Source organism: Pelodiscus sinensis, chromosome 6 (assembly GCF_049634645.1).
Source record: "Pelodiscus sinensis isolate JC-2024 chromosome 6, ASM4963464v1, whole genome shotgun sequence".
NCBI lineage: Eukaryota > Metazoa > Chordata > Testudines > Trionychidae > Pelodiscus > Pelodiscus sinensis.
The window spans coordinates 81,516,364-81,536,365 of record NC_134716.1 but is presented as its reverse complement, the minus strand read 5'-3'; the positions used below and the strand labels follow the sequence as shown (position 1 = coordinate 81,536,365).

General features: G+C 39.4%; 2 protein-coding genes across 9 annotated transcripts in view; one reads left to right on the top strand and one right to left on the bottom strand.

The window, feature by feature from the left end:
• The window catches only part of RAD17 (RAD17 checkpoint clamp loader component), a 36,724-nt gene extending 24,718 nt beyond the window's left edge, over positions 1-12,006 (bottom strand). For 4 of the 7 annotated variants that reach the window (XR_001368355.3, XR_003089605.2, XM_006124312.4 and 1 more), the window contains exons 1-6: positions 11,536-11,930; positions 11,068-11,169; positions 8,916-9,185; positions 7,491-7,574; positions 2,730-2,886; positions 2,092-2,228 (exon numbers count right to left, since the gene is read on the bottom strand). Coding sequence is in view for 5 of the 7 variants with exons in the window: in XM_006124312.4 (XP_006124374.2) it covers positions 2,092-2,228; positions 2,730-2,886; positions 7,491-7,574; positions 8,916-9,185; positions 11,068-11,112 (693 nt within the window). In the remaining 2 variants the exon portion in view is untranslated. Of the gene's footprint in view, positions 1-2,091; positions 2,229-2,729; positions 2,887-7,490; positions 7,575-8,915; positions 9,186-11,067; positions 11,170-11,535 lie in introns of all 7 variants that reach the window. The other 3 variants (XM_075932229.1, XM_006124314.4, XM_006124313.4) reach the window with 3 other exon arrangements.
• On the top strand, positions 11,977-19,905 carry AK6 (adenylate kinase 6). 2 transcript variants are annotated; one of them, XM_006124318.3, is made up of 5 exons: positions 11,977-12,129; positions 13,084-13,176; positions 16,139-16,197; positions 16,300-16,445; positions 16,594-19,905. In XM_006124318.3, the coding sequence occupies exons 1-5, from the start codon at positions 12,093-12,095 to the stop codon at positions 16,781-16,783; spliced, it is 525 nt and encodes a 174-aa protein (XP_006124380.1). In that variant the 5' UTR covers positions 11,977-12,092; the 3' UTR covers positions 16,784-19,905. The 2 variants fall into 2 exon arrangements, with proteins under 2 accessions (XP_006124380.1, XP_014429665.1); XM_014574179.3 differs by lacking the exon at positions 11,977-12,129 and adding an exon at positions 12,237-12,676.
• The last annotated feature ends 97 nt before the right edge of the window (positions 19,906-20,002 follow it).

Below are 20,002 nucleotides of genomic sequence, written 5' to 3'. Positions count from 1 at the left end.
ATTAGGAATTTAGATCTTATCTACTTTGCTTTTCATGGAGATTATGGAGGACTAGAGAAGTAGGTCACTTATGAACTCAGAAAGATCATGTCAAAGAAACATGACTGACGAAAGGTAATTTTCATTCAAACTGTATTGAAATGTGTTAAACAAAAATGCCTGAACAAATAATTGGAAGAAAAGATTAAAAGATTATTTTCCTCCTCCCACCCTGCAGTGAGGGCAGTGAAAGATCCAAACTCACATGCCCTGCAAGGAAATTCCACAACAAAACAGCAAAAGAAGAGGATACAACCACAAATAATTTCACTTTTCAAGCTACATTTAAAGCTATATACTGAAACTTAGTGGGAGAGCTGCTCTTCAGTGTAGTTTTCAGCCACTCTTTGGTAGCATACTCACTTACTTTCTATGGCCAGAGATTAAAGCAACTTCTGCTTTCCAATCAATTCACATGGGTATAACTAAAGACAGTAAAACAGGTTCAAAGAAGACAGCAGAACTTTAAACTGTGGTACAGTGACCTTTGAGAAACATAATATCCATTTAACATTGATGATCATTTGTTAAATGTTAAACTATCACAGATTTGAATAGCACCCTTTTGCCACCTTTGACTCACTCCTCAAAACCACATCTCTTCCTGCCTCCACTTCTCCCTGCACGGGATCTCAATTTCTTCCAAAAGAAAACTATTATGAAGTAACTTTCTTGCTTCCCCTCCTATGACTAGAAGTTTGTCTGCTCTGACCCTTGAATGGAAAAAATTGATCTGCTTATCTCCCATGCATCCACTCACCCCATGCATACTTTCCCTTATTTTTCTCCTTAACCTCTCCTTCTACTCTGGCTCGTTCCTTCACCATACAAGCATGTTTCAAAATCAGTGTTTCCTCTAATTTTTCCCACCCCTAAGCAGAACAAAATTTTGTTATGTGCACCAATGTGGAGGTGATGTGACATCTTCATATTGGCGCACATAACAAAATTCATGTAGTGGGGATGGGGCTAAATTCGCTAAATTCACTGTATGGAGTTCCTCTTCTCCAATTCCATCTTAGATCCTCACCAACCCAATTTCCATATTTTTCACTGCAATCTTGATCCTTCTAGACCTGTCAACCACTTTTGACACAGTCAGCTATACTCTTCTGAAAATCTTTCCCCCTCTTAGGGTATGTCTAGACTACAGGGTTTTTTTCGGGGTGGGTGTGGAGGGGGGCTTTTTTCAAAACGCTTCCCCAGCATATAGACTGCTGCTGCATTCTTTTAAAAGTAAATCGAAAGAACGCAGCAGTTGTTTCGACCGCAGAAAACTTCGTTTTACGAGGAATAACGTATTTTTTCGAAAGTGCTCTTTCAAATAAAGGCGCTATGTAATGCAAACTGTGCTGTTTTGAAAAAGAGCATCCAGACTACCTGGGTGCTCTCTTTCAAAAAAGTGGCTTGCTTTTTCAAAAGCGCTGGTTGTAGTCTAGACACTCTTTTTTGAAAGAGACTTGCAGTCTAGACGTAGCCATAGTTTCCTTTCCTGGTTGTTCTCCTACTCCTCTAATATCTCCTTCATACCCCTCTAGATTTCTGTGGGGGTTCCATAAAGATCTGTTCTTGGTCCTTGACTCTTCCCTGTATATCTTTTATCTTCATAATCTCATTGCATAAGACGAGGAGTCCTGTGGCACTTTAAAGACTATCAGACTTACTTGGGCATAAGCTTTCATGGACAAAGATGTCAAATGCATCTGACTAAGTGGACTTTTGCCCATGAAAATGTATGCCCAAATAAATCCTACAGTCTTTAAAGAGCCACAGGACTCCTTGTTGTTTTTACAAATAACATGACAATAGTTAGACTCACAATGTGCTGGGACCATAACCTTTCACCTTGACCAATACTGTTTCATTGTATTGACTGTACTAAATCATCTTTTTTATCTGGTCCTATACTTATAACATAAGCTCTCCGGGGTAAGTGATTGTCATTTTTTGTCCTTAGTTTGTACTACAGTATCTAGCACAAGGAGATACTGGTACATGATGAGGGTCTTTATGGTAATATAAGAATATAACAATTTCAAGATTTTTACTTACCTCAATGAGAATAAGTTTATTATCAGCCTCTGGGGAGTCCCCTAACATCTGAAGTTTGTTATACTTATTTGCTCTTAACAGAAAGTCTTGAAAGAATACAGTCTGGGCCTGACTGGGAAGCATCTGAAAACTGGATTCTGAAAAGTACAATTCGTTTAAAAAAAATCCCATATTATTTCAAATATTATGAAGACATACAAGAGCCATCATCTTCCATTAACAGAAAATATCAATGACTATTTAACAGTTCACTGTCAAGTATATTTCAAATCTCTTTTCCAATGCAACAGATCTGCCTAAAGCCCTCTGACGCATTTAATTCTTACTTAGTGGATTTAGTCATGCTTACGACATTATTCAGGCCCTCTATATAACAGTGAATTTCCGCCACCAGTGAACAGTCCTTTTAGAAAAACAAAATACCTTTCAAACCAAACCTAAAAAATAGAATGCTGTATTTTGGCCTTAATTTGACATTGCATATCAAACAAATACATAAAACAATCTTTTTGCCAAGTATATTTTCTGTCATCAGATCTCTCAAAAAGGAATTTAAAGTTACTCCTTATTTAATAATTGTCAGGTGTTAAAAAATCTTTACAGTTAAGTTACTATAAAAATAGCTGATGGAAAATTACCATAGTTAAAAGCATCCTTGAAATCTTCTTTTCTAAAGTCTAGAGATATTGGGTTGGTCCATTCTTGCACCAGAACATGAAGCTCCTTAGCCAATATTTGTATAGTTGCAGACTTTCCACAGCCTGGGGGTCCAGTTAGTACTAAAATAGAGCCACCCTGTTAATAAAAAAAGAACTCTATAAACCAAAACTCAGATCTCAGATGAGGCAGAGAAGAAATATTAAGTTAAGGTTTCTGTTGTTTTGTATAACTTTTTTTTAAATTAAAAACCTGATCTTTAAAATCAGAAAGTGTGTTAATTTTATACACAGCACATGGAATATTTAAACCTCAATTCTACAACCAATATCAATGTCAAAAGGACTCCTCATGCATAGCCTAAGTAGGTCTGGCCACATCAGTAAAGATTCTAGCATGAATAACAAACCCCATCCCTAACCCATCACAAAATTTAAATTGTTTTACTTATGTAGGATAAGTATAAAAATAAAATAATTAAAGGTAACTTACATCTGGGTAAGGAAATAAATGTGTTGGAAAGAAAGGGTTTGATTAGCAAGGAGAAGGAAGACCATGAAAATAAAAAGTGACGGGCAGAAGGAATGAAATAGGGAGGGTGTCTGGTCCAACAAATAACTAATGAGGTAAGGGGAAGTTTCTAAAAAGAAGGCCACTGACTGCAAAGATGACTGCAGATCATTTTAAATCACAGAAAAAGAATCTATCTTAAAATGAGCCAACACAGCCCTTACCCACTCCAAACACAAATGTTAAAACTCATGTGATCCCTGGTGCAATGGAAAAAAGAGGGCAGAAAAAAAACCTTGGGGAAAAAAGGAGGTTGTAAATCTTACCCGAATTAAAACTGGAAATAAGGGTGAAATGTCTTCAATTATTTTTTAGCTGAAGTCAGTAATTGACAAGGACATCACTCATTTGTTGAGACACATAAGACAAACTCTTAAAGGGTTCATTGCTGATACTTGCAAAGTTAACTTTAATAAGCATCTGTATGCATGTGTCTTATCTCTCAGTGATCCAATTCACTTTGTCTAGTCACAACACTACATAATTAGTGGACAGGAGAGAGAAGACAGCTCAACATAAATATTTTCTATATATTTTCTCTGGATTTTGAGTATGAGGTTAAGAAAGGAGGTGTGGACTTGTCATTTTAAAACACTAAGCAAAATGGCCCACAGTTAGGGAATCTGAACATTCACATGCCTAGTAGCGTTTTGCCATAGATAAGATGTGAAATAATTTTATTTTTCAAGATTATCTACATTATAGATGCTGTTCGTCCATCGAAGTCGATGAGGACCACCCAGTGTCATCAGTTTAGTTGGGGGTGGGTTAGGAGATGGCTCATTAGTCCAATCCGAGCTCGAAATTGACGGTTATAGTGGGGACATGAAAGATCGGACTGCCGACCAGAGGAAGAGAAGATACCAGCCCTGGACTTGCGAAGAAGACGTTTCTCTGCAGCATAACCAGTCTCTTTTGTTCGTGGGCTATTGCACCATCATGTATTCGTCTGAGCCAGGCGGAACAATCATCAGCAATACTCTCCCAATTTCCAGGATCTATGTTACAGTTCTTAAGGGAGGCCTTAAGGGTGTCTTTGAATCCCTTCTTTTGACCTTCAAGAGATCGCTTACCATGTTGTAATTCACCATAGAGCATCTTCTTGGGCAACTGATCATCGGACATGCACACAACATGGCCAGCCCATCTGAGTTGTGCCTTGCAAAGCATGGTGTGAATGCTTGTCAAAGAACATCAGTATCTGGAACTTTATACTGCCATCTTATCTTCAGCAGTTTCCGTAGACAGTTCAGGTGGAAGTGATTCAGCTTTTTCGCATGACGACTATATACAGTCCAGGTCTCACAAGCATAGAGGAGGGTGGGCAAGACAACCGCCGAGTAGACTTTTAGCTTGGTCTCAGTCTTAATGCCTCTTCGATTCCAAACATTAAGTTGAAGCCTTCCAAAAGCTGCACTGGCTCTGGCGATTCTAGTATTCACCTCCTCGTTGATGTTGGCTGCCTTCGATAAAGTGCTGCCAAGATATGTAAACCTGTCCACATTATCGAGCTTCTGGCCATTGACAGTGATGGATGGCTCAGTGTAGTCACAGCCAGGAGTGGGCTGATGCAGAACCTTGGTTTTTTTGGTGGAGATCGTGAGGCCGAAGCTCATGCACGCGGCGGAAAATAGATTTATGTAGTGTTGCATGCCTGCTTGCGTACCTGAGTTGAGGGCACAATCATCCGCAAATAGAAAGCCATGAATGGTCTCGACCTGAACCTTGGTTCTGGTCTGAAGCCTCCTCAAGTTAAATAGCCTTCCATCAAAACGGTAGCGCAAGTCGATCCTGACATTATTTTCTCTAAAGGCATCTATCAGCACAGCAGAGAACATAAGGCTGAAGAGACTGGGGGCCAGGACGCATCCCTATTTCACACCGTTTGTGACTGCGAATGGCTCTGAATAATTGCCACGATCTTGGACTCTGGCAAGCATGCCGTCATGGAACTGCTTCACCATTTCAATGAAGGTATCTGGGCATCCAAATTTGGCCATAATCTTCCAAAGGCCCTCACGACTGACAGAGTCAAATGCTTTAGTTAGATCCACAAAGACAGTGTAGATAGATAATTGTTTGAAATACTATTTTGCTAATAACAGATTCAACTCCCCCACATAGGATGCTGCACATCAGTTCTGCTTTAAAATGGACTTTCAGAGAAAAATCTTAAAAATCTGAGACTGAAAATAACCCAGTAGAGGCTGAATTCTCCATTCCATTTTCTATCAACCCCCCCTTTTGGCTTCAGTGGGAATGTTGAATGTACAAGGAAAGCAGGATAGGGTCTTTTTTCAGGGTCTCTAGACTAGTGGTTCCCAACCTTTTTTAGACCATAGACCGACACTCATTCAAAAACGTCTGGTGGACCACTGGCATAGAGACATTTGCATATTCATTATAGTAATTAATTTACATATTCATTATGGTAATTGGTTTTAAACAGTCACGTGTTATTTTACATTGCATCTGTAACCACACAATAAGTGTCATTCATTGGCCTTAGCCTGTGTGATGATTCCTATGCACTTAATAATGCAGTTTAGTTTTTAATAAACAATAGCTTAGATCAGGTGTCAGCAACCATTCAGAAGTGGCGTGCCCCAGCGCAGGAGCAGATGAGAATTTTGTGGGGCCCAGCGCAGCACAATTTCGCAGGGCCCCCCCTTTGACACAGTGCATGGGCGGGGCTTCTTGAAGCGTGGGGCCCGGGGCAGCCGCCCCACTCGCCCTGCCCTATATCTGCCTCTGCCCCAGCGTACACTCCTGCTCTGGGCCATGCTGCTCTCCTAGGAGGGGGGAGAGGGGCTCTCCACCGCATGCCCCAGTCGGTCTCCTGCTCTGGGCCTCCCTGGAGCACTGGGGAAGGTAGGGTGGATAAGGCAGCATGCACGTTGCTGTAGGGAGAGGAGGAGCACAGTGCGCTTCCCTGCAAGCCAGATGGAGCCTTGCAGTTTCCCTCCCCCACTGGGTTTTCATTGAAGTGCATTGTGTGCCACCAAAAATCATCTTGTGTGTAAGTTATGGCACACGTGCCATATGTTGCCAACCCTTGGCTTAGATTTTATTTTTCCTATAGTTTTATCAGTGAATGCAGAGTTATACAGTAGGAAAGCTGTGCCATACTAATAGTAAAGTATCCCTTCCCCAAATAATGTGAAGTATAAAGGCAAAAAACATAGTGTGGAAGATCAAAATCATGCAGACCAGCCCCCCAGAACAGACCTGGCTTTGTCACCCCATCTCAGTCACCTGGGTAGTGCCAGGGGGTCCCCACACTAGCTGATAAAGGCAAAGGCAGTTGATTGCAATTGGAAATCAATAAGAACTGGGTACCAAAGGACAGATCTACACCCAAGGTTTGCCAATACAGCTGTACCAGCAAACCCGCCTACTGAAGATGCAGCTTCTACTGACAAAAAATGCTATTTCTGGTAGATCTTATACAAGATCCCCAACCAAAATCAGCTATACTGGCAAAATTACTTTTATGCTGGTATAATTGTGTCTATGCTAGGGTACTTGGAGTATAGTAATATCGTGAAGTACAAAGGCACCCTGCTGAGCAGACACTAACATGCCAGCTAAAATTTCAAGGAGATTGTTGGCCTGACTCCATTTTGTGCCATTAAAAAACTCTCCATAAAAATCTCTGGGCAGATCCTCAGCTGGCATAAATAGTTGTTGGGAAAGGCTCACATCAAGTGGGAAGGGAGGAAAACAGGCTCACCGGGGCAGCTGAGCTCCACAGCTGCCCTCTGCACAGCCCTGCCAGGTGGGCCGTGTAGTGGCCACCAGAGCTGGAATCAGGCGTTGAGGCCCTGTGTTCTGAGTTTCAAACAACCAACTTAAAAATGAACTTTTGGAACACAACCCATTCGTAAGTTGGGATTTCCTCTATGAACATGGTATCTCCCAAACAAAGAACAGAGGCCGTCACTTACGTCAAACCCCATCAAACCAATTTGTTTTCAGATACACATCAAGAAATATCTTGTTTATCTTGAATCCCACGAACCAGCATAATTAATTCTGTTTCAGTGATGTGGAGATTACTTTATCTGAACTCTAAAAGAGCTCTTACATCATTTATATGATTACTACAAATTCATCTTCTTACAACTCATTAATTAAATCAGAAATTTTAAAAAAGAAAATTTATGGACTACCTGCTTTGGTTGCCTTTGAAATATATGAACTTTTAACCATGTTTCAACTTCTTCAATCTTCTTCTTATGTACAGCAAGCTCGTTCTAGAATGATGAGAAAGAACAGAAGAAATGCATATAAGCTCTAATTCATGAGCTTTTATTAATACAGGTTAAGAATACTAGGGATATTAGAAATTGTTAGTGGCTACACAACAATTCTTAGTGGCTACACAGTTGCTAAAATGCTCCCCCTGGGGGCAGGGCCAGCAGCCAGTGTGTTCCCAGGGAACCCTCTGCTATCCCACGCTGCTGCCTCTGTATCAGAGGCAACAGCACAAGGTGGCAGGCAGGAGCCAGTCTGCGAGGGGAACCTATTTAAAGTCAGCTCCCTGTGCATAATAGTTTCCACCTGCTTCCTGCACTGCAGCCTCTTATACAGAGGCAGCAGCCCCTGTCTGTGGGGGGGGGTCCCTGAGCTCCCCATGGACAGAGGGTGCTCCAGTATCCCATGGAACAGCCTCTGTCCACAGCAACCCTGGGCCTGGTTCCCTGTATCAAAGGCAGCAGTGTGAGGTACCAGGTGGCTCCCTGCACGCTCTTCATTTAAAACTCGTACCGGTGGGATGTAACTGAGCCAGCCCGCTGGTCCAAGTTTCAAATGCAGAGCACATGGGAGTGGTGGAGGTGCAGTTAACCAGGACTGTTAACCAATAAGCGATGCTTATCAGTTAAATGGTTTACCAACTAGCAACTAACATCCCTAGTATTTATGTTTGTAAAAAACACCAAACAAGGTGCTTATATGAGAAAGAAGTGGCTATCCTTAACATGATTTAAATACATACTTCAAATTGCTGTGCTTAGCAATCCACTGCAAATTGCTTTCTCTAACAACTCCAATTCCTACCAATTTTCAAAATATCAAGGAACAAAGATGTGCCCTGAAGTGATCCGTTAAGTAGACATAGGTTTGTTATTTATATATTTCAGAAGAAAATTATTTTAAAAGCATAAGAATGTTAATTTAATACTCCACAGATTTTGCCACACTTTTCTGCAAATTTGCAGTTACTCAGATTATTCACCTTCTAATTCAATTACACTCCACAGATAAAATATTCCAACAGATACAACTTACTGCAGTACGCGCTTATATCGCAAGATTGTCCATTCTGAGACTGAAAGTTAATACACACACTAACATGTTTGAAATACACGAATAAAAATGCAAATTCTGTAAATAAATAGCTGTTAAAACCTAAGTTTATCTTGCTGATAGTTGGCACAGTCAACTAATACATCTGATTTTGCACTGGTGCAAGACAATCAAACCTTGAGAAACTGTACTCTGGGTAGGACGAGTTTGAGAAACAGAACAACTAGTAAATTGCACAAAAATGACTTATTCCTTACCACATTTAACACTTGGAATACTTCTCATACCTGTGTTCCTGGTTTGTATTTATCCACCCATGGTTCATTTTGAGACTGGTTTTGATTTTGTTTTGAGCAATCACAAATGTGATCTATTGAAGAGGACTTTCCCTTGATTCTGCCCAGAACTTTGTTCTTGCTATTTTCTGGAAGAGAGGAATGATCTTTTCTCTTCTGATGCTGATTATCGTCCCCATGTGATTTCACAGGAATGGTACTAGGTAAAATATTTGTGTTCCCAAAGAAATCATCAAATGAAGGTGCCACCCAATCTGTTACCTAACAAAACATATATTTGTGAAGGTTAATTTCGGACAGAACTTTATTTTTTTTTTACTCTACATTCAGCTGTCATTGACTCTGAATAACTTAGCATTATCTTTCAAGTATATAAATTTACATCTCTAAGATTTTCAATAACAACCAATCATTTTCATTTATGAAAATAATATAATGAAATGCCATAACTGAAAAATAATTGAAGAGTAAGTTTGAATGCTTGCCTCTTGCAACCAACAGAATGTGGTCCAAATGATATTATCTCATTTGCTTTGTCCCTTTAATATTTGAGAGGAAGCTCTTTTGGCTTGCTCATTCTTACTTATGTTCTACAATGAAAGCCCCCTATGCACCACAGGACACTGGACCTAAATTCCGTGGCAAGGACATTTTATCAGAACACTCTGATACAGAGCATGGGAAATTCTGGAGCAATTTTGTTATTGATTAAAAAGTCTGGGTTTAGAATAAGATAAATATGAAAACAAAGAATGTGACAGCCTCTTTAATATTTTATATTATTCAATTTATGTTGCCTCTATATTTTGAACTTTTGAGATGCTGCACATTTGTTTATTTGTGGGTGGGTGATGAGGGCAGGGAAAACAGAAGTTTGGCAGCTAAGTAAAAAATAGTTGAGCTTTGTTAAATGGAGAGATATGGCAATTAATTTGGAAACATGGGTCAAGCATAATTACCACAAGTTTCTCCTATAGTGATTAGTAATGAAAAAGCTAATAAATCTGACTGACCCTGGTGGGGAAGTATACACATCTTACAGCTATTTTTTTTATTGCCTGCCACTGATCAACCACAGGGCTAGAACATTTTTTTTAAAACATTAGATCTAAAGAACAATTGTGTGGATATTAGAACTAGGGATCACCAAATGAAATTAATAGGTAGTAGGTTTAAAACAAACAAACAGGAAGTTTCTTCACGCAGCGTTTGGTCAGCCTGTGGAACTCCTTGCAGAGGAGGTTGTGAAGACCAAGACTTTAACAGGGTTCAAGAAAGAACTAGATACATTGATGGAGGTTAGGTCCATCAATGGCTATTAGCCAGGATGGATAGGAATGGTGTCCCTGGCTTCTGTCAGAAGCTGAGAATGGGTGCAGGAGAGGGATTGCTTGATGATTCCCTGTTCTGTTCACTCCCTCTGGGACATCTAGCATTGGCCACTGTCCTTAATTAAAAGTCAGTGTTACCTTTGATTTATATGGATTTTTCACTGCATCAGTATGGGAAAACATTTTTTATATATGACTGAAAATCAAACATTGTCACAGAGATTAAGGAGCACCTGCATTACTTGGAACTTGTTTACATTTTTTAACATTACCTTTCAAATTGTCTTCCTTTTTAAATGGTTCACTTAAAGCCAGAGCCAGGTATATAAAGACGACGCAAATCTACTGGTACTTGACCCAATCTCAGATTTAACACAAACTATCACATAATATGAAATTAAGCCATTCCAAGAGAACATAAGAATGGCTATACTGGGTAAGAGTAAAGGTCCATCTAGCCCAGTATCCTGTCCTCTGACAGTGCCAATGCCAGATGTCCCAAAGAGCATGAACAGAACAGGCAATCATCAAGTGATTCCCTCACCTGTCATCAAAGAGAACACTGAAATAAACTCAGGATAAACCCACGGAATATATTACAAATAATCCTTTGCCTTTTTCTCCTTTCTTGCCTTCACTTAAGTCTCTGAATGAGATATAAGGGTAGAAATGGTTTGTTTCTAATATTATACGTAAATTACACACTTGTATTCAAGATGTACTTCTGCTATAGCAAGAGTAAAGCTCCATCTTAAACACCCAATCCAAAAAAAACTTATTATTTAAAATAGTTTTATTTAGCAATTACCTACTTTGGTTGGCACTATCTTTCTTCTAGAATAATTTTTTGACATCATTAACCTTTATCATTCCCATCCGCAGTGTATGACTAGTAGCACATTAAAGAAAGTGACCTGAAACAGAAAAGGGGCAGGGCAACAGACTTAAAGCATATTTCCTTCTTGAGGATGAGACTCTAAAGCACTTATAGACATTAAACTGTTAACTAGTCTTCTAACTGAAACCTATGTGAATTTTAAGTAATACACAAAATGAAAAAATACAACCTATCTGTCCTAGAAAGAAGCTGGGGGGTCGGGTACAAGCCAGCTCCAGAGCAGGGGGCTCCCTGCAACTGAGTTATGCCCTGCACCGCCCACAAGCAGTGACCCGGTTACAGAGACATTTTAAAGTTTCCCTGCTAGCACTGACTGTAGCCGGGTCCGGGCACAGCCTAGCTCTCCCGACTCACTTATCGCTCAGGCAATCAGGGCCCCCACCTGCACCAGAAGAGGGGTCCAGTCCCAGTGATCTCAGAGCCCCATCCCCGCTGCTGTGATCACCTCGAGCGGGTCACGGTCCCATGGGGTGCTGGTGCGGGCGACCTGGCAGGGGCGCTCGCTCCTCCTGCAGCCCTGCGGGGCTCGAGCTGCCAGGCGCCAGCGACCGCGGGTCCCAACAGCACAAACGCCTGGGGACAGCGGGACCCAACCCCTGAGTCACCCGCGCCAGGCGAGGAGAGGCACCGGCCGGGCCTGGAGCGCGCAGCCCCCGAGACCCCTCCCCTTAGCGCAGCGGAGTAGCGCCGGAAAAACCGACCCAGCGTTTCTCTGCTACCGCCGTTAGGCAGGGACTTCCCACAAGTCTCGGCACTTAGCTGCCCGCACAGCGCCTGACCCGCATCCCCGCCAGAGAAAACCCCGACAAACAAACCAAGCGGAGGAGGGGCACCTGCTGACGTCTTTAGTGTGCGCCGAGCTAGAAGGCTAGAGAAGGCCCCGGGAAGCGGCCACGTGTCGCCTAGGTGACTAGTCTGCTTTGGTCTTCGGAGCCGGAGATGCCAAACATGCGGCGGCCCAATATCCTGCTCACGGGTAAGGGACCGCGGGGGAGCCGGAGCTGTGTGTTGCTGAAGCAGCCACATGGGCTCCAGGGGCCCCTCACCGCAAGCTGACGGAGCCGCGCGCCGCCACGTTGCACTTGCTCCCTGAGCGGGGTTCGCTGCTCTCCGGAGCGATCAGCCCGGGATCCTCAGCGAAGCAGCAGCCGCGTCTGCAAAAGTTAATTTTCTCTTCTGTCCCTACCAGTGGGAATCTGGGACTAGTCATGAAACTAGGGATCTGTTTTGGGTTACGTGGCTTAACGACTGCAAAGTCGAGTGAGCCTATTACGTGCTTTATTAATTTTGTTAGATCCATTATCAGGTTTTGATACGTCAGGCCGAGCAGTCCACCCCCCCTACCTCCCCCCGATACATACATACATACATTAGTTCTTTGCCGAGAATGGCAGTGATGCATTCGCATACGTACTCTGACAACTGGCTTTCATAGTGAGGGTTTTGCAGACTGTTGCAAGACATTTACCATGGCTATATGAGGATACCAGATTTAGTTTGGGGTTCGTCTGAAATTGCATATTGTGAGTCAGATTTAATTTTTATGTGTTCATGCATTCATATTTGTATTTTCTTTCCCAGCTTTCTTCTCCTTCTCCTCCTCTGCTATATTGTGGGGTTAGATGTTTGGTAGTAGTTATTTTGTTGTGGGTTTTTATATGTATGTGCACTTATTTGGCAGATTTATTTAAACAGACATTTGTAGCCTTTATGATATGCACAGCTGACTCAGTTTCTTTAAATCTAACATTTATTTTTTTCTTTTAAGACATTTTATCATAATTGTGGTTCTGTTTATCAATGAGTTTAGGGTTGTGATGTACTATGGTGTATTTATTTGCTAAAATACTTATGTTAGGTATGATAAAATTACATTACATTAATAATGTTCATTTAAATAATTTATCACTATATGTAATTTGTTTTATAGGTACTCCTGGTGTAGGAAAGACAACCCTGGGTAAAGAGCTTGCAACAAGAGTAGGGGCAACATATATTAATGTGGGTGATTTAGCGAAAGAAGGTAGGTTGTATAACATAATACTCTGTTGGAGCATTTGGAATATTGCTTTGAATAAGACAGACATGAAAGCAGTAGATAAGTACATATTAAATGTTCATTATTGCTGCTTAATCAAAATAGTACATTTTTGGATGGGTTGATGAGGGTGATGCATTTAAAAGAGCTTGTAATCCCTTCTTTTGAGATAAATACAAGACTTATATTCATATAAACTCTTTTAGAATAAAAGGTATTCATTGTTAAACAAATAGTCTAAAATTATGCTACCATCTTAACTGTGTATCTGTCCATCACACTGAGTGTATTTACAAAATGTGATTCATGCCAGTGTCTATTATACAGTTTTTTCTTACACTTATCCCTGTTTCTTCCTTTCCTCTGTCGCCAAAAATGTGATGTGATGGTATTTTAGTGCTAAGTTCTTCATAGTACATACAAGCCAGGATAGGATCATAGGGATATTAACAAATAATATTTTGGCAGCCTTCTCCTGTTCCCTTCTTTTTTATTTATCTTCCTCATGAATATAAAAGCAAGAGTATGATTTAGTGTATAGTACTTGCATTTACTTGTTCCATTTAAACAACTACATTATGAGAAAATTAAGGTTGCACATTAAGGGCACTCAGATCAGGAGATGCTAAAACAGGGGTGGGAACTACATCGATCAACGGTGTTAGATCTCACCAAACTAAGTGATTGGGAAATAAAATGGCAAATGAAATTTAATGTTGATAAATGTAAAGTTATACACATTGGAAAGAATAATCCCAACTATACATACAATATGATGGGGATTAATTCAGCTATTCAAGAGAGAATACAGCTATTCAAGAGAGAATACAGCTATTCAAGAGAGAGATCTTGGCGTCATTGTGGACAGTTCTCTGAAAACATCCACTCAGTGTACAATGGCAGTCAAAAAAGCAAATAGGATGTTAGGAATCATTAAAAAAGGGATAGAGAACAAGACAAAAATATCTTATTGTCTCTATATGAAACCATGGTATGCCCACATCTTAAATACTGCATACAGATGTAGTTGCCTCATCTCAAAAAAGATATATGGGCATTGGAAAAGCTTCAGAAAAGGGCAACAAACATGATTAGGGCTTTGGAATGGGTGGCATATGAAGAGAGATTAAAAAGACTGGAACTTCTCATCTTAGAAAAGAGGAGACTAAGGGGGATATGATATAGGTCTATAAAATCATTACTGGTATGGAAGAAGTGAATAAGGAACAGTTATTTACTAATTCCCATAATATAAGAACTAGAGGTCACCAAATGAAATCAATAGGCAGCAGGCTTAAAACAAACAAAAGGAAGTTTTTCTTCACTCAGCGCACAGTCAACCTCTGGAACTCCTTGCCAGAGGATGTGGTGAAGGCTAGGACTTTAACAGGGTTCAAAAAAGAGCTAGATAGATTCCTGGAGGTTAGTTCCATCAATGGCTGTTTGCCAGGATGGGTAGGAATGGTGTTCCTAGCCTCTGTTTATCTGGACTTGGATGACAGGAGAGGGATTGCATGATGATTACATGTTGTGTTGCCTCTCTAGGGCATCTGGCATTGGCCACTGTTGGCAGACAGGATACTGGGCTAGATGGACCTTTGGTCTGACTCAGTATGGCTATTATTCTTGTTCTTATTCTTGACTACTTACCAGAGCAAGAGTGGCAGCATTAAGCCCCAAGACAACAGAAAGATAAACACTTGGGAAAGTGTTAACTGCATCTTTTTGAAGGTGTAGCAAGACTGACTGGTCACTATACTGCCCAACCTTAAACAATTACACCGGTTATCTGAGCAGCTCTGCCATGTAGAGGCATAATTCAGTGCTAAAAGATTTGTAGCATGATAGACATTTTAATGAAGGGTGGATAAAAATTGATATTTTTTAAACGAATCCACTATTTTATTTAAACAGAATTTTTTTTAAATAAACTATTTAAATGTGAAATTCACCGCTTATGTTAAGGTCTAATTTATTGTAATTCATTAAAATCATTTAAATTAAATACCAGAAATAAAATTAAGTAGTACATATTTGCTGACGAAAGAAACTCCAGACCACTGAACTGGTGGAAGTCAATGGCTATGTACTAGATCAGAATTTGCATAAGTGCTAAATCATCTTTTGATAACAGTAGCCTCTTCTGAGGTGCAGAGAGAATATTTTCTTCATTTCAGTTTATTCAACAAGTTCATTTAAAGTTAGGAAACCAATTGGAAGTTGAAAAAGAACAAGCACTTGTTTTCCTCTTCTAATCTATGAATCAAATCACTGTCTGCAAGAGGATGATATCTACTTGTTCTAAAATCTTGAATATGAGAAATAATCAGTTCAGTTCACTAACTAATGTGTTAAAGGAATTACTCTCTGAAATTAGTACAAAATATGTTTTGATAAACCTTTTTCTTATGTAGCTTATTAAGATGTTTTATTTAATAAAAATGCTTTTTTTTTACATTTTAATTGACTATTAATCAAAAGAAAGCCTGACAGAAATCACAAATAAAAAAATTGGATTAATGTAAATTAAGCGATACATTTGCTTCAATTCATGTGTATAGATGGAGTGTCCTCTTGGTTAGCAAATCAAAAAAAGGCACCAAATTTAGTGTCAACTCCATATTTGTTTCCAAATCGGTATGCTAATTGTTACCAGCCAAGAAGAATCAATTCTTTTCTTAAGGAAAATAATTAAAATGTTCAAATGCGAAACATATTTAAAATCAGTCATTTAAATCAAGGTTTCCTGTTTGCTGATGTCAATCCATCTGGCTTTAATGTTCTATCTAATTCTTTTATCTGTATCATTTTTTTAATTGAAAAAAATCCTGTAGAATAGATTTTTAAAGAATTTGAAAAGCAAACAATTTTTATTGACTAACTGATGAACATAAATGTATTGTCAAATGCTATCATCTCACAAAACAACATATTATTTTTTCTGTAGGGGAATTATATGAAGGCTTTGATGAGGAATATGAATGCCCAATTTTGGATGAAGACCGAGTGAGTGTAACTTCAAAATTTAGCATATTAGAAGTGGAGGGGGGATTAATTACAAAGAAGCTGCATTGAGTTTTCTTGTGCCTTTGTCTGATTTTTCTGTAGGTAATTGATGAATTAGAAGACAAAATGAATGAAGGTGGAGTTATTGTTGATTATCATGGCTGTGACTTCTTCCCAGAACGCTGGTTTCATATAGTATTTGTACTTCGCACCGAAAACTCATTTCTGTATGATAGACTTGAAAGCAGGTAAATCAGGGAGTAAATGAAGGTGAATTATCATGCAGTTTCATAAGAGACTTTCAAGAGTATAAACTCAGGATTTGTATTAAAATAATGAAACATAGTCCTCTTTTTTATATTTGCTTACCTATGTGGTTTTTGGCTTTGTTTTTAGAGGGTACAAAGGGAAAAAACTACAGGACAACATCCAATGTGAGATTTTTCAGACTATTTATGAAGAGGCAATGTCATCTTACAAGGAAGAAATTGTACACCAGTTGCCTAGTAACACACCAGAGGACCTGGAGCGGAATTTAGATCAGATTATACAGTGGATTGAGCAGTGGATGAAAGACAACAACTGAAATATGAAGGAGAAGGAAAAGGAACATATTGGACTCTTTTTTCCAGGATATTCTGGCTGTTCAATAAATGAAATTTGTATTTGTGGCATGGTAAACTAACCTTTTTTAGTCACTAAAATGCAATCGAACAATAAGAATTTTTTCATCTGAGAAACTGAGGAATTCTAATAATGATTGATAATAATGGATAATCTTATGTATTTAAAGTGTAATGCTAGCCATTGAAGAATGGATTTCGTACTGAGAGAAACTTGAATCTTTATTCATAAAATGGTTATAGAGGAAGTCAGGTGCACACACAGTATTCTTACATTTGAGAAAGCAGTAGACTACAATGGAGTGAACCTATATATTTGAAGGCTTATGTTCATGGTAGGTATGTGAAATGCATGACTTTCATGAGCTGCTGTTAAATATTTAAATATTTTAAAACAGCATAAGCCTCTTTGTAGTATAAAGGTGCATATCCTCAAATATTTTCTCATAAGATAATAAAAATAAAATAATCAGCTGTTTATTTTAAAGTTTTTGTGAACAGAAAGTTGAAAGAAGCAGCAGTACATCATTTTGTGGAAAAGGGAATGTGATTTATTGTTTGGGGACAGGTCTAAGGGTTTGTCTACACTGCAAGGTTATTTCGGAATACCAGAGGTTTACACAAGCTGCTCATTACTTGGAAATATTTTTTGAAATAACAGGCACGCTCTTTCACCATCCTGGTAAAGCTCGTTGCATGAGGAATAAGGGATGGCTCGAAACAGCATTTTATTTAGAAATTTGGCGCTGTGTAGATGCACCAAATTTCAAAATACACTATTTTTAAATAAAATCAAGATAAAATATGTAATTTGCGCAGCACAATTTGCATATCTTATTTTGAGTTTAGGATGCAGTGTAGAAGCACCCTATGTGACTACAGTAATACCTGAGCTGACTGCCTATGGTCACCTGACATAATGGCTAGTTAGATGTCAATCCTTGCAAGAATTCCTCTTTATTAATTGTACCGCATTATAGGGAGGCAAGATCCCATTTAATTGGTTAACTGGTTAAATGTGATGTTTAACTGGTTAATCAGTTAGCATATAGGCAAGGCAGATGCTCCAATCTAGCTAGGCTGAAGCAGCCCTCCTGCCCCCACCATGCCCATGCTGGAGTGGCCCCCTACCATATGGAGATGTTGCTCCAGTCTGGCCGGAGCAGCCCCTGCCTGTGATGTGCCAGACACCTGGAACAGCCTGTCTGGGTGGGCCCTGAAGGGCTGAAATAGCCCCCTTCCAGCAGCAGCAGGAAGGTGCTCCATACCCCGCCGATTAACTGGAACCAGTAAGCATTATACATTAAGGGTGATGCTTACTGGTTTCAAATCCCTACTGCATTATGCACTCAGCTGTTATTACAGCCAGAATACTAGCAGGCCTTTTGCTTGCCATTATTTATAGGTTTCTCTGTAACTGTTTTGTACATGGAAATAATCTGTGTGCACTCTGTCAATGAGGATCTGTGTGAAAGGATAGCATTTAATTTGGGTGGGTGTATCTTCTTTGTTTGTGGTAGGCTCTGAGCCCTCCAAGTCCTGCAAGTTACATTCCAACTGAACACAATTGGTAGTGTTGCGTGAATAAGGACCACAAAATCTTACAAGAAACTGCCACAGAGTTGCTTAAATTTAGCCTCAACTGGAAGAGGAAAATGTCTTAACTGGTTGTTGAAATTGCTTTAAAGGGCTATGATGCAAAGAAGTTATGTATGCGCTTCATAAAGAGATTTATAGATAGAGTAAAAGCTCAAAGATGGGAATGTGGACTTTTTTCAGTTTCTGGATTCTGTTTTCATCTCTGCTGCAGGGTTTCTGTATAACTTTGGACAAGTCTGAATACTTTGCTACACTTCATTTTCCCCATATGTAAAATTCGTGCAGGCATTATGACAGATTCAATAGAAGTATAAAGTTTTATGATGTTATTCACTACTAATCTTTTTAAGTATATGTGGTTGAGTAATGAAATCATAGTTACGTGTGAAAATATTGTTAAATACTTAAGGGCCTTGTGTTTTCAAATACAATTTTAAAAAATAACTGTCGCATCAAATATTCCTGTTACAGAAGAGTATTACCAAATTCTGGGAAAGACTCATTCTTGGCAGCTTCCTTGGGATTATATATTCTACTTCAGGGCTACTAGTATTGTTGCTGAAAATGAGAGAGGACTTTTTTTTTAATATTATTAATGCTACTCCTTATTTGTTCAGAGGGAAGACTACTGTCAGAGAGGAGGCACAAGAATGAGATGCAGAAGGTATTCCCACTTTCCAGCCTCTACTGTTTAGAGTATTTTGCTTCTTGGGGCATAGGTGAATTTCATAGGGTGGTAAAACATCAACCATCAGGCTGGCTTTATAACACTTTATTTAAAGGAGGTTGGGTTCATAGAGTTCCATAGCACTTTCTCTCCTGTCTGGGAATACAGTAGGGAAGTTCCTGTGTCTCGCTTTGAAAACATGTTTCTTAATGCCTCAATGTTTTAAATGAGAGCTGCTTTTTTTGTGTCACCTCTTTTGCTTTTCAGTCTCTGGGATGTAAGGAGGGAGAGAAAGAGTTCTAACAGGTGCTTGTCCCTCTCTGTGGATTGACCAATGAAAGCAACCATTGTCTGCCCACATGAAGTTTCATATATAGCCATGGTATCCAACATGCTAGCCACTAGTCACATGTGGCTATTTGGCCAGTTGTGTGTGTGGCTAGTTTGCTATAGTAGCCACTGTAGTGGCTACTGCATCAGAACTGGTTGGACATCATCAGCCTGGATTTTATAGAATGGAGGCTAAATCTTTCAGTCACTTTGTCAGTATCAATCTTTAATACCTTTCTCAATGAGTTATTCTCAGTGATGGCAAAGCATGAGTGCCTTTTTAAGCAAAGAATTTAATATAAGAATGACTTTACAAACACTTGTTTTATAAATGGCTTCAGTTATTGGGATAGTCTATGTAAAAATTGTATTATAAATATATAGTTCTGTGGAGTTAACTTGACGCTCTATTTTAGTACTTTTTCTCACTGCAAATTTGGGCTGTCTTGTATTTTTGAAAACATGAAAATTAAAGTACATTAAAATTAGTGTTAATGGGTCTACTTTTCTTGTATTAGAGTTGTGGAATGTAACATCTAGAACCATATTCTCCAGAAAGAGATGGGATTGGTATGGATAGGGTATT